The 14,885-nt window shown below is 33.5% G+C and overlaps 1 protein-coding gene across 1 annotated transcript in view; it reads left to right on the top strand.

The window, feature by feature from the left end:
- The first annotated feature begins 2,137 nt into the window (after nucleotides 1-2,137).
- LOC111045487 (putative pre-mRNA-splicing factor ATP-dependent RNA helicase PRP1) overlaps nucleotides 2,138-14,885 on the top strand; it is a 36,856-nt gene continuing 24,108 nt past the window's right edge. Inside the window, exons 1-6 of the mRNA XM_039426325.1 lie at nucleotides 2,138-2,304; nucleotides 5,934-5,960; nucleotides 7,278-7,442; nucleotides 8,791-8,931; nucleotides 10,002-10,178; nucleotides 11,676-11,877. Of these exons, the coding sequence (XP_039282259.1) occupies nucleotides 2,252-2,304; nucleotides 5,934-5,960; nucleotides 7,278-7,442; nucleotides 8,791-8,931; nucleotides 10,002-10,178; nucleotides 11,676-11,877 (765 nt within the window). The 5' untranslated portion in view covers nucleotides 2,138-2,251. The remainder of the gene's footprint in view (nucleotides 2,305-5,933; nucleotides 5,961-7,277; nucleotides 7,443-8,790; nucleotides 8,932-10,001; nucleotides 10,179-11,675; nucleotides 11,878-14,885) is intronic.

Here is a 14,885-nt window from a genome sequence, read left to right as displayed (position 1 = left end):
GTTATTTAGACAAATCAGAATAAAAAAAAAATACTTGGACAATTTCCTGATATTCAGATTACCTCAGATTTGCTAGAGCTATCACCTTCCACTTCTGCTTCTACGGTTTTCTAGGTTGGGCCATGTTGCATGATAAAATACAAACTTGAAAATCTGGTGTGGTGCACTCACACAACTTTCCTTGCCGTTATGAAAATTGATCAACTGACGCTAGTGTTCTCGCGCATCTCAGGTCTACTTTTCTAAGATCTGAGCCAGCTGGTGACAGGACAATAGCGCTGCAGACACACGAAGTCTGCTATCTCTTCATAGTGAATGATTCAATAGAATCAACAGTTGTGGGTTAAATGGAAGAGGGGGCCTCTATTGCCTCAATTTCGCCCATATCACTTTTATTGTAAAGTGTTAATAAAAGTCATCTATCTATCAGTTGCCAGCAGTTTGCAATAGTTGAATAATATTTTTTTCTCGAATTTCGAGCTTATTTGCAATTTTAGGTGAAAATGCTACTAAACATTAATTGTAGAGATTTTTATGCTCAATCTTTTCCACTTGAATTTTTTTGTTTAAATTGTATTTGAAGCCTGATAATTGAGAATCAAAGGCAATTAATGCATTTGAGGTATGGTGTTGGAGGCGAATGCTGAAAATAAAATGGACCGATAGAATAACAAATGAAGAAGTATTTCAAAGGGCTGAAGAGACACAAAAAACTCTATTGAAATCTCTTACGGACAGACGGCATTCTTGGATAGGACATATTATAAGACACAGCGAATTCACGCTAACAATACTGGAAGGTGCAATCAGTGGACAACGGGCTCGTGGAAGACCTCGGCTACAATATTTGAAGCAGATAACCCGGGATCTTGGGGTCCAGAGCTATACCCAACTAAAACAGCTGGCTCTGGACAGACAAAGATGGAAAGCTGCCAACCAATCGGACGATTGAAGCAGAAGAAGAAGAATTGAGAACCTAAAATCAAACTTTGCATAGATGGTGCAGTGCTTCTGAAATTTTTACAGATATGAGACTTGTGGCAGTTGATAGAGCTTATGAATGACTTTTCTAGGTATGAATTTGATCAAAATCGTTGGAGCCGTTTTCGAGAAAATCACGAAAAACCCTGTTTTTGACAACATTTTAGCCGCCATCTTGAATTGCATTTGATTGAAAATGTTCGTGTCGGATCTTATAGTGTAAGGACCTTAAGTTCCAAATTTCAAGTCATTACGTTATTTGGGAGATGAGATATCGTGTACAAAGACGCACATACACTCATACACACACACACACACACATAGGCTACAGACCAATACCCAAAAACCACTTTTTTGGACCCAGGGGACCTTGAAACGTATAGAAATTTAGAAATTGGGGTATCTTAATTTTTTTCGGAAAGCAATACTTTCCTTGCCCTATTACCATAGGCAAGGAAAGTAATATCAGTATTCAGATGGTTATTAGACTAGGGGAACATTGACTATTATTAACTTGTATTTTATCGTACAACAGGGCCCCGGTTGACACAAATAGGCGTACCGTAATTCAAGGACCGCGACTGTAGATAGGTACGGTACTTATCTCCCTCTTCTTATTTTATGGTGAAATACTATAAATTATACTAATTCTTCATTCAATTGATAAAATTGTATAGTTTGTAATATTTGAGTAATGAATTTATGTATGACTGGCTAAATCCAGCTTGTTTGCAGTACTGAGCTCAAATAATAATCATTATTTTTCTCATTGGCAATTACAATATTAATAATGTTTCGGAATGTTTTAGTCAGTACTGTGAACACATTTGAATTTGAGCTACCGTACTCTTGAACCAGATATCAAACTACTTTAAAAAGTTCTACTGTAAGATCAAGCAATTGTGTTTTTTTGTAAACATGTTGTTCTTTGTATGGTGTGATCCAAACTAGCAACTCATAATCAAAGATAATTTTCTTTAAATTGAGTTTTCAATTGGTTAATTCATCAAAAGTAATATTTTAAACTTTATTTGAGCTCGAACATTCCATTTTGAAGGATATTAATCTACGACATTTTGAATCCGGAAATATTTCCATGCCACTGCCAATAAGATTTCGCTCCTTCAAAATTATATTCTCAGAAACAATGCAATCTAGAGTCTGCTATATATAAGGCAGTGGTTTGATCGGTAGTTTGGTAAATAATTATTTTTCCAATTGTTATTTTGTTCTTAATTATTATTAGCAACATTTTTTATTTTAGCCAGCAATGGCTAAACGCAGAATTGAAGTTATTGATCCCTACATTACGAAGAAAAGAAGGTAATTTTATGTTTGAGTAATTTATGTATAATTTTGTTGACACTCCTCCTATGTAGGCTGCTACATCGCCATGTTGACTAATTATTACGTTTTATAATAATTATGTTTTAATATAAAGTTTACTTAATTAATTCACTCTCACTATATTTAATATTTAGTCATTCTATTCTCAATTCTTACTTTTAAGCTACAAATATGCATTAGAATTCTGAAAGGTTTTTGTGTTATAGAATTTTGTAGGCTAAGTTACCCTTATAGGTAAACGATAAAGCTTCGTACTTTAATTATTTTGGTTTTGTTTTGTCAATTTCACTTTTATAAATGCCTTTTATCATAAATTATCGACTTAAGCTGTTAAAATAGACCAATTTAAGTTATCTATTGTTTATACTGAAACAAATTGTAGTTCGTGTTCCTATATTAGGTATAGTTTTGTATAGTTTATGGTATTTAGTTTCATATAATTTTCAAGCATGTTAAGTTGCGATTCCTTAAGCTTTGGCATTTTGAGACTTGTGTTTAAACTCCCGCCATGGCTAGACCACATAACCTATAAAATCATTAGATTCCAGGATTCACTCTCTTAGTTATTAATTTTAAAAGCAATATACAGAAACAGTAATAGCTAACTCACTTATCAACACTTCTCATTTACCTGCCGCTATAACGTTAATTCAACCTAGAAATCAAATAAATTTATAGTTTTTTGTGTAGGTACTTTTGCCGCGGCGGCTCTAATCAAGCGTCGACACCGCTAATGAATTGCATCTTTAGGGTAACCATCCACTGGGACCGTACTCATCCGATCCGTTCGGCCGTTGGATCGGACGATTCTGCCGGCCGTTAATTTGGCCGAATATGGTCGTCCATTGGAACCGTTTTTGTCAGTCTAGTTCAGTAGTTGGCTGGTTGCCAGAAATTGAAGTGGCAAGTTAGTAAGGAAAGTCATTCTTCTATGTATGTTTACTCACAAAGATAATAAAAAAGATTTATAAAACAGAACAAGTTCAAAAAACAAAAATAGACAAGACTGTGAAACAAATTTGAGGTTAGGATGATGTTGTCTCAGCTCGACTTCGGACGGGTAGCCTAGAGCCGGAAAATCCCATTCAATTCGGATCGAAAACGTGATCGGCCGGAGACGGCCGTGCACGGACGTATGAACCTGTTGTAATGGACGAGCATCTATAGCTTTATCCGTTGGGGGATTGTTTGAACAAGTTCGGTAGTTATTGGCCGATGCTAGTTCGGACAAAATCGGTTCCAGTGGACGGCCCACCTTATGGTATAATTTCATTGAATACATGTATGTGCAAGTGCACGTCAGATCATGCATGAGCCGAAAAAAATAGGAAAGAATTATTGAAACACTTGACTCGTCTGTAGCTGCTGAAACTGAACAGCAAGTGCACGCGTTCAATGTAAGTTTTCAGGTGCAATTCCAGTCGCCGCGGCTTGAACATTTATAAATTTATTATTTATCAATTGTAAAATCGGTACCGTATAGTAGCCAACACTTCCATTTTATCTGCTGCCATATTGTTCACATAACATAGAAATTCAGTGAATCGTCAAAATTCATATGTTATGTGCTCTAGCCGCTGTATTTTCAACCAAGCGACTCGAGTCTTTGCTAAGGAGCTGCATTTTTCCTTTTGCATTTTCCAGATTTCATTTCTCATCTGAGCGCATGGTCATGCATGCTTTAATATAGGCATCCAATGTGATCATACCTTTTATTGAACTTGAACAAAAAGTGAATGAAGTAAATAATGCTGCTTTCTTTGTTAACAATTTGCAGTCCGGTTCTACTTTTACTATATACAATTATTTTTTGGCCTACTAGTAAATCGTCACCTGAATGTTGAATTAGCCAAGAACCTAAGCAAGGATCTTGAAAGTACTCTCTTCATGAACGTTATAAAAAAACAAATTTTGATCATAATTTTTTTTTTATAAATTTTACATGATAGGCTTAAGCTCAGTATGATTATAAAAATGTAAAAATCTATAAAAACCAATATTAAAATAGCTCTGATTTGTGTAGACTATTTTGAAAAATGATATCATGAATATGCAAGTTAAATATCCATTTTTGAGAACAATACCTAATGCATTTATATCTTGATGCTGTGCAACAGAATAAAAAATGCTTTAGCCAGCTTACTTATAATGTTGCTCATAGTCTTTCTTCAGTTTGTTCTTGAGACTCTCAAGATGCTGTCGAAATGTTAGTTCTATCCAGCTTTAATCCCAAGTAGCGAGGGGCCTCACAGTGATTTATTCTCTCCTCACAGAAGACAAGATTGAGTTGACGATTAGCTTCTCTGTTATTAAAAGATGGAATGCCGTGCTCAGTGTCTTAGCTGGATTTGGCCTAAGTTTCCAGTCAGCAAAATACTTCCTTAGAACACTCAGGTCATTAGCTCCCTTCAACAATTCATCTTGACTGAAATTTCGTCAGACATGGCTTTAGATGTGTATATTGAACTTGCAGCCCCCAGTTTGCTTAACAAGTTCCATGTTTTACTGCTGGCGTGTGTGAAATCCATTTCCTTCTTAGCTGCAAACCACCGATTGAGCTTCATCAAGACTCTTGATCAAGATCTGGGCCTTCTCATTACTTTGTGAAGAATTATACTCTTCCATTAGTGCATTGCAGATCTCATTCCAACAAGGGATATAGCTCTTCCTGTGTCCCCTGGGCACTGCTTTCTTGGCTGCTGCAAGAATCAAGCCCACCATATCGTTGGTAATTATTAATACTGACAGGAATTCTGCGTATTGTCTTTTCTACTTAACTCTGGAATAGTTGCCAGTTTGCTTTGCAAAAATTCCATCTTGGTATTTCGGGGTTTTGTATTATTGGGTGTGAGAGACCTATCTCTGTTACCAGAATGGGAATTTACAATTCAGACTTTTTGTCTAAATTCTTGGTATTTCTAATCCTTTTTGTCTAATCTTGGTATTCGGGTTTTGTATTATTGGGTGTGAGAGACCTATCTCTGTTACCAGAATCCTATGTTGACTTCTTGGGAACTTAAGACTTTTAGGCAAATTTTTTTTAGACACTTTTGTCTAGAGCTGGAAGTGGCAGATCACTCTCCCCACTAGATACAAAACATAGATCAGGGGAAGATGCTCCCTATCGGGCAGAGTGGAATGAAGGGCTCTATTTAGCATCAAATATCAATGTACAGTTGCTCATTTATGCCCATCTTATAATGTCTGCTCCATCTGCATTCTCTTCTCTATATCCCCACATGGAGCTATGTGAATTGAAATCACATAGTGAATCACAAATCAACCCAATAACACAGTAGGTTGTTCTGGGAGAGGTAAAGAAAAGTCATTCCATCTTTCTGAAGGAGGCTTATATGCATTGTATATAGTAATAGATTGAAACTATAACAGATTTATTTTCATAACTTGATAGTAGGTATACAAATCGAGAAACTTTAAAAAATATTCCTGATAAAAAAATTCTCTTTTAGCCTGTTGAACAGCCTTAATTCTTTTAATATATTGTTTTAATGTATAAATCAGCTTACTCAGCAAGATATTGTATTTCCCATGTTGTTAGATATGTTGAAAAATATTCTTCCTAATTGATTTTTAATTTTTTTCAGTGCTCCAGGATCAGAAGATGTGAGCAGGTAAATACTATTCTTTTTATTCCATTCAATTTAAATTTTTAAATTGACTATCATAATAATCAGGAGCAACCCCTGAAATTAAATTGTGGTTGAAGGGTTATTTAAAAGTTTATGTTATTTGCTTTAAATATAAAATGAATTTTTTTGAAGAAAAGATGTAAACTTCACCATTGATTTTGTCACAGGGTGATTGAGTTGAGTTGTGTTCTTCTTAGTTGAGTTATGAAATCCTATCATTTAAGCAAGTAACTTACTAAGGATTTGTTATCATGGAAATAAAACTTGAAAATGTCGGGTGTCAAGCGTTTTGTGGAGCAATTCAATTGATTTTTTAATATTTACCTAGTCTTTAAAAATTCAATTCTACACAAGGAATATTATTTTATTCATCAATAGAAATAAAAATTCAACTTTACTCATAACACCATTTATCATATTCCATACATACCACCAAATAAACTATATAATACCAAACATATACCATATAAATATGATGAACATTGTAAATTGTAGTGATATACTGTGGATTGTTGCATTCTGTCTATTGAACTGAAATGAATGAATTTATTTGCCAAAAACAAAATACAAAAAAGCTTTACAAAAAATAAGTATAATGCTACTGTACTTAAACTGAGATACATACATAAAAATTAAGGAAATGCTAATTTATTTGATTAGATATAATAACAAAATGATATCCTTATTCATGATATCATAAATAATAGTTGATAAATGAAGATTTAATTTATGCTCACATGTATAAGTACAGTAGTTGAGGCAAAACACCGGCAAAAGGAAGATTCCTTGTGCGCCAGTGTGAGTCGTAAATCAGCTTAATCAGGGATGTAATATATAAACTTGAATTTAGCGTATGAAGTGTTCCTAAAATGTCATAATATGAAATTTATTATTATATAAAAGTCAACGATTGGAAATAATTCAAGTTCAGCCATGCCTCTATGGCTCTTTTTCTGTGTTTATTATTTCGGAAATTATTAAGTGGAAATTCACTTTATAATTAATTTACTGGTAATAGAGTAAAGTTGTCTTCTAAGAAGAGTTGAGTTGGTATTATATATTTCATATTTTGTTATTGTATTAGGTCTAAGATTAAAATTTATGTCATCGGCTAGAGGGAAATTATGCTCGTATTTAAAAATGTAATTTGTTATGCAACTAAGATATAACTGTCGTATATATACTGAAATGTTTGGAAAATCTAATTTGAATTGCTATCTGTAATTTATAAATTATACATTGTATTCATCTATTGTATTGTTTTCGATTTGATGAAATAGATTTGAATTTGAATTGCAGAGTGCCGACTGCATTCCTAGGTGCTGGTGTGGCGGGTGCGGGAACGGGCTACGCCAATGCCCCGTCCGCTGCCAACCAAGCCGCCTCCTACTTTCAACAGTCGGTCGCCAGTAAATCAAAAAATCCTTTGACAAATCCCTTCTCTGGACTACCTTACACTAAACGGTAAGTGATGAAAATCACAAATTGACATTGTCAACCATACCTTACACTAAACGGTAAGTGAGTTAATAATGAAAAACACAAATTGACATTGTCAACCACTTTAATGAAGGTGGTTGACAATAATTTTAATTCGTGTTTTCCATTATGAAAAAATACTACATCACGCACAACACAACTTTATAAGTTAATGTTGTCATTTCTTCAACATATTCATGATTGCAAGGAAAAATGTTGTCAAATGTTTTCCCAAAGTATCAATTGAAAGTAAAATTTGCACGTGTCGTTAACAACGACGGTTGTGAATAAATTCAAGTCAATCTTGAATATTAAATTATTGTCAAACATTGAAACCGAAAAATACAATTGAACTGAGGTATTTTTCCATTGCAGCGATAACAATACAAACAGAGGTCCTGCTAACTAGAACTAATTGAGACCCCTACACACAGACGTATAGTCATGTAGGGCTATTCTTGTAATATTAATACGATTACAATTGATTATAAAGTGAATTTCGGAGGATAAAAAGTAATTTGATTTTATAGATCTGCTGACTATAATAGACCAAAGAAATCCAATCCTAAGATGTAAAAGTCATTCACCTTATAATGAAAACTACAAGCACAGATCAAATCAAGTTCATTCTCATTAATATTAAAAAGTAAAATACTGAATTTACTAACAATTCAAATATTTCTTAATACTAAAGAACAGAGTTAATAAATTAATCAATTTAGTTTCTCAATTGAACAGAAAAAACTATTCAATATTCCTTATAATCTATTACTAGTATTTTGTGATACTTGAGCTAATGCATGTTAATCCAGTACTTATAAACCAGAATAATGAGACGGATGATGAGAGTTAGTAGTCATATAATGATGAGATAGGGGTATCAATAATATTTTTAATCTTTGTAAGAAGATTTTACAAATGTGGAAAGTCCAATCTCATTCAACATTAGATTGAATAACCTCTCATGAAGATGAACCACTGGAGATGAAAATGTCTATAATCAATTTCATTTCCGCCACATTTTGGAAATTTTTATTTTGGAAATGATCAGACCACTACATCGAATATTAAGCGTGTAGGCGTGTGTGACTAAGCTAGTAAGTTGATAAGACAATTTCCAGTGTAGTCAACATAAATGTTTCATAACTTTATACATAAATAAATCAATGCTAATCACCATTGGACAATTGAAGAATGAAATTTGACATTAGACATTTATTAGAATAAAGTGATTGAGTTATCTCTCTAATCTAATAATTGTAATTCTCGTTTTATTTCAGATATCACGAGTTATCTCTCTAATCTAATAATTGTAATTCTCGTTTTATTTCAGATATCACGAGTTCTATCAAAAGCGTATAACTTTGCCTGTGTTTGAATATAAAGATGAGTTCATGAGATTGCTGAGAGAGAACCAATGTATAGTTCTCGTTGGTGAAACAGGTTCTGGAAAAACAACTCAGATCCCACAATGGTATGTATACGTTTATTCAAAAACTTTCAAATATAAATTTAAATGATCGGTTTACGATTTTAGTTTTGAAATTCTGCATCGTTTATCATCGTTTGGCTTTATTGATAACTTTGAATCCTTTCAAAAATTCTACAGTTGTGCTTTATAAGTTTCTTATCATTAAAGATGAATTTTGTCAAAGTTTCTCAAAAGGTGTGACAATTAGTAGCCCACTTTCGTTTCATATTAAAATTCATTCATTGATTCAACAAGTATGTACCCCGTGCTCCCCAACGGTCTGCTACAAATCAAATATATGACGTTATGATGAGTGATTTCAAGTTGACATGGGATGGGAAAGAAGCTATTATTTTTAGAACGTCTGCTGATTATGTTAAAAGACGAAAAATCACTTATTTCAATATCATTTAAATTAGGGTGAATTTATTTATGAAAATTGGCTAATACCCATCTTTGGTTTATTTAAAATCTACAAAATATGAAGTTGTGTAGTTAAGCGTGATGCATCAGCTTACCGTTGTGTAGTTAAGCGTGATGCATCAGCTAACATAAACCTAGCTTTCTATAATTATGATATCAATAGATAATGAATATAGTCTGTAAGATTAAACAACTATACTGCACCACGAACACGCGCATCCCATTTCTCATCAGCTAATTACTACTCTTAGGGCTGTTTGCGCTATGACAGTTTAAACTAAATTTAATTTTAAACTGGTTTAAATCCGTATCAAGTATCGTTTGTTATAATATGTTTCATTTTGAGTTTAAGCCAACAGCTGATAAAATTTAATTTAAGCTTTGACTGTGCATACGGCCCTTATTATCTCAATCTGTACCTTACTGTTTCTGTACAATACAGTTATAATCAGCTGATGGAAAGTGAAATGCGCGTGTTCGTGGCGCTCAAGTCTGTACACAGCATGTGGTCTCCGGCTGTTACCTTTTATGGGACAACTTGTACACGTATTTATTATATTGAAATTGAAGAAAAGTATATATTGAAATTGAAGAAAAGTATATATTTAAATTGATAATTAATATTTTTGTTTTGTTTTAATTTGTGTTAGGTGTGTGGAGTACTCGCAGACGGCTGGCTCGAAAGGAGTGGCATGCACACAGCCTCGACGAGTAGCAGCCATGTCGGTGGCTCAGCGTGTCTCCGAGGAGATGGACGTCACTCTCGGTCAGGAGGTCGGATACAGCATTCGATTCGAAGACTGCTCGTCGGCTAAAACTGTTTTAAAGTGAGTCATTACAAAGCATTACCTTACTATCTCTAATTTACGCATGGCGACCCACACCCAGTTTATTATTTAGACAAAGATCACTTCTTTACGACCGAACTTTCCTTGAATATTTCAATATTCTGTCTGGTTTTGATGATATAAAGAATGCAACAAAAACTGGGAACCGAGAGACGAAGTAAACAAACATTAACTTATGTTCACTTGACATTGAGATATTGTGCAGATATTCACTTTCCATCTTGGAGCAGCAAGACCGATTCACAGTAGCTACCTATCATCTTTGTCTTAGACTGAACTGCATAATCACAATAAGTGACTCAGTTTCCATAAACGTACTGTGAACTGGAATTTACAATTTAATGAAGAATTGAGCCACCACTTTTATATGCAGGCAAGTGCAAGCGCTATTTATTGTCGTCTCTCCTTCCGATGAATCGACGAAAGAAGTTGAATTATAAATTCATTTTAAACATGAATAAAAAAAATAGTGAAAAAAGTGTATTAGGCCTGGCTTCTAGGACACTACTTATTATATCTAATGGATCATTAAACCTATAGATTTAATGGTCCATTATTTTCAATAAGTGTCCTAGAAACCGGCTTTGGTCTAATCAATCTGCAACCATCAAGTATCTGTATAAAAATGAATATGGAACAAAAAATACTTGTATTTTTCATCCACATATTCCATATGGCCTGATAGTCTGGGGCTGTTCTTCACAAGCACAAGACATTTTCATAATGCAGAAAAGGGCTGTCAGAGTCATCGCCAGGGCGCGGAATCGGGAACATTGTAGACATATTTATAAAGGTCTTCGCATTCTAATTCGATATTCATTATATATATATATATATAGGCTATATATTGCAATGCTTACTATTTCTCAAAGCGAATCCGGAGAAAATGGAGTTGAGAAATGTAATTCATTCTTACAATACAAGATCCAATCAGACGCTCAATGTAACACGAAGCAGACTGCATAAAACTGATCAAAGTCCCTCGAATTTTGCAATTAAATTGATGAATAGGCTTCCTATTGAGGTGAGGCAACTTAATCACAGGAGGTTCAAACAGATTTTAGAAATATTTCTATTGAAAACCCCCTTTTACTCAGTTGAAGAGTTTATCGGCATGAAGATGAATGTAGAAGATTTCAATATTTATAATATATTAATATTACTGTTATATGAATAGGATTACCGTACATGTTTTTATTGTAATGTGATTTTGTATTGTTTTTTATTGACAGTATTTGTATTGACTGAGTGTATTTACTGTTATATTGACTGGCCTATATGTCAAATTGTGACATACTGCTTTTTTGGCTAATGAATTTATTTATTTAAATTTATAAAACTTATTTGGATAATGATGGACACATTAGAGATTAATATATTTTGGCTTTATAAACTGCCTATTCTGAGGGTATTGCTGATTTGTATACTAAAATAATTCATGGTGGAGTAATAAATGTGGTGATTTTACTTGTGCAGATACATGACTGATGGTATGTTGCTGAGGGAAGGCATGTCCGACCCGATGCTCGAGAACTACCAGGTGATTCTTCTGGACGAGGCTCACGAGAGAACTCTGGCCACAGACATCCTGATGGGAGTGCTCAAAGAGGTCATCAAGCAGAGAGCCGACCTCAAACTAGTTATTATGTCTGCCACACTCGATGCCGGAAAGTTCCAGGTAACGTGAATTCCCACATATCCGTGAAAGTGTCTGAATAGAATAGAATAGAATAGAATAGAATAGAATAGAATAGAATAGAATAGAATAGAATAGAATAGAATAGAATAGAATAGAATAGAATAGAATAGAATAGAATAGAATAGAATAGAATAGAATAGAATAGAATAGAATAGAATAGAATAGAATAGAATAGAATAGAATAGAATAGAATAGAATAGAATAGAATAGAATAGAATAGAATAGAATAGAATAGAATAGAATAGAATAGAATAGAATAGAATAGAATAGAATAGAATAGAATAGAATAGAATAGAATAGAATAGAATAGAATAGAATAGAATAGAATAGAATAGAATAGAATAGAATAGAATAGAATAGAATAGAATAGAATAGAATAGAATAGAATAGAATAGAATAGAATAGAATAGAATAGAATAGAATAGAATAGAATAGAATAGAATAGAATAGAATAGAATAGAATAGAATAGAATAGAATAGAATAGAATAGAATAGAATAGAATAGAATAGAATAGAATAGAATAGAATAGAATAGAATAGAATAGAATAGAATAGAATAGAATAGAATAGAATAGAATAGAATAGAATAGAATAGAATATCTTTATTAGCCTCAATAGTACATCACAATTTGACATATAGGCCAGTCAACACAATACAATACAGCACAATAAAAACGGGCAATAAACCACCACAATAAACAGTCACAGTAGTACATTGGATTGAAATTCAAATATACATTACATACAGTTCATAATATACAACAATACACATCATTCAAAAATATACATTATTTTTAATTCATTTCAAAATCCCTTGGATATAATTTTTTCTCCATATATTCTTTGACGGAGTAGAAGGGATTATCTAAGAGAAATTTTTCTAGCACATTTCTAAACCTTTTGTAATTAAGTTGTCTTATTTCAAAGGGCAGTCTATTCATAATTTTGATTGCGGCATTAGTGGGGCTTTGATCTGTCTTGTGGAGTCTGCTTCTTGCTAAATTCAAAGATTGACTTGTTCGAGTATTATGTGTGTGTGTAGCACTTCTCAACTCCATTTTATCGGGATTAGCTTTCAAGAACAGTAAACATTGTAATATGTATAATGAAAAGAGTGTTGATATACGCAATCCCTTGAAAATTTCTCTACAATGTTCACGAAATGGAGCTTTGGCAATGACTCTGACAGCCTTTTTCTGCAACAAAAAGATATCATGCGCTTGTGCTGCACAACCCCAGACTATTAGGCCATATTGGATATGCGACTGAAAAATGCCAAAATAGGCCTGACGAATGCCATCCTGGTCCAGCTCACCACAAAGACGTTTGAGGGCAAATACACTGCTGCTCAACTTATTTTTCAGACTGGCAATGTGATGGGTCCAAGTTAGAGTAGGGTCTACAATGATTCCCAAAAATTTCTGAGCCTTATTATTTGTGCTATTGGAAGCAGATCTACTTTTAAGCCCAAACGTGATTGTTGTTGTTTTATCTGCATTGAGAAGCAGCTCATTCGCATTCAACCACGTTTGAACTACCTTCAAATTAGATTCAGAAAGTGCCACAGCCTGAGTGTCATCTGAATGCCTATTGAGAACTGTGGTGTCATCTGCATATAAGACTATTTTCGATGGGACATTGATGCTCAAATCATCAATCATAATAAGAAAGAGCAAAGGACCCAGGACCGAGCCCTGAGGTACTCCACACTTAACAGACAAAGTACCCGAGCTTTTACCATCCACACATACATATTGAGTTCTGCCCTGCAAATAGCTGGAGAATAAATCCAGTGCTAATCCTTCAATCTGTAAGTGCTTCAATTTTGCTAACAGGATGTCATGTGAAACACATTCAAAAGCTCTACTGAGGTCGCAGAATGATACAGCAGCAGAACATTTCTCCTCAAAACAGTCCAGAATTTCCTCCACCAATTTAATCAGAGCATGGGTGGTTGATAGGCCTTTTCGGAAACCGAACTGAGTCTTACAGAGCAAGTCATTCTCCTCCAAAAATTTGCAAAATTGCTTTCCAAGCAGAATTTCTATTATTTTCGAAAAAATAGGAACTATAGCAATGGGCCTGAAGTTTGTAATATCTTCATGTTTACCCTTCTTGAAAACCGGTATTACTTTAGTGATTTTGAGTGAGGTGGGAAATTTCCCTTCCGCAATGACTTTATTTACAAGGCATGTGAACGGGGTTAGAATACAATTGATAATATTCTTTATTAGAGCATTGGACAGTCCATAGTGGTCCTTACTATTCTTTGTAGACATATGCTTTACAACTTCCAAGATACAATTTTCTGTTACAGGTTTGAATCGGAACTTCTTAATATTTTCAGGAATATTTTTCTTTTCTAATAGTTCAGCCGATGTTACTCTATAGTTTTTAACAAGTTTTTTCTTAATTTCTTCAGCTGTATTTACAAAAAAGCTATTAAAATTATCAGGAGATATATTTATTTGCGGTAACTCCTCTCTTTTTGTTTTACTTTTATTTACAATGTTCCACAACATTTTTGACTTATTTTCAGAATTTTCTATAATATTTCTGTTTGCTACTTTCTTTGCTTCTCTTATCATTAGTCTATAGGAACTTTTTTCTCTAATATACATATATCTATAATCTAAGTGTGTTTTAGAAAGAAAATACAGAAAGTCCAACCTATTTTTCTGCTCTTTCAGCTCCGGAGTGAACCAATAATTGATTTTATTATAAGAATGCCTAGCGGTTCTTGAGTTAGAATTAATTTTTTTGATCATGTTGAAACTCAGATCATAATAATATATAACTGTATTCAAAAATACATCAAAGCTCGTATCAACATCACTATCATAAATAGAAACTGACCAACCTTCCTTTAACAGGTGGCATCTAAATACATTAATATTACTTTCATTTATTTTAGTGACTTTTCTATAAATCTTACTCGAGGACAACAAGCTTTTTTGAGATTTATTGAATTTTACTGAGATAAGCTG

Source organism: Nilaparvata lugens, chromosome 4, assembly GCF_014356525.2.
Source record: "Nilaparvata lugens isolate BPH chromosome 4, ASM1435652v1, whole genome shotgun sequence".
Classification (NCBI taxonomy): Eukaryota; Metazoa; Arthropoda; class Insecta; order Hemiptera; family Delphacidae; genus Nilaparvata; species Nilaparvata lugens.
This window is presented reverse-complemented; position numbering and strand designations above follow the sequence as displayed.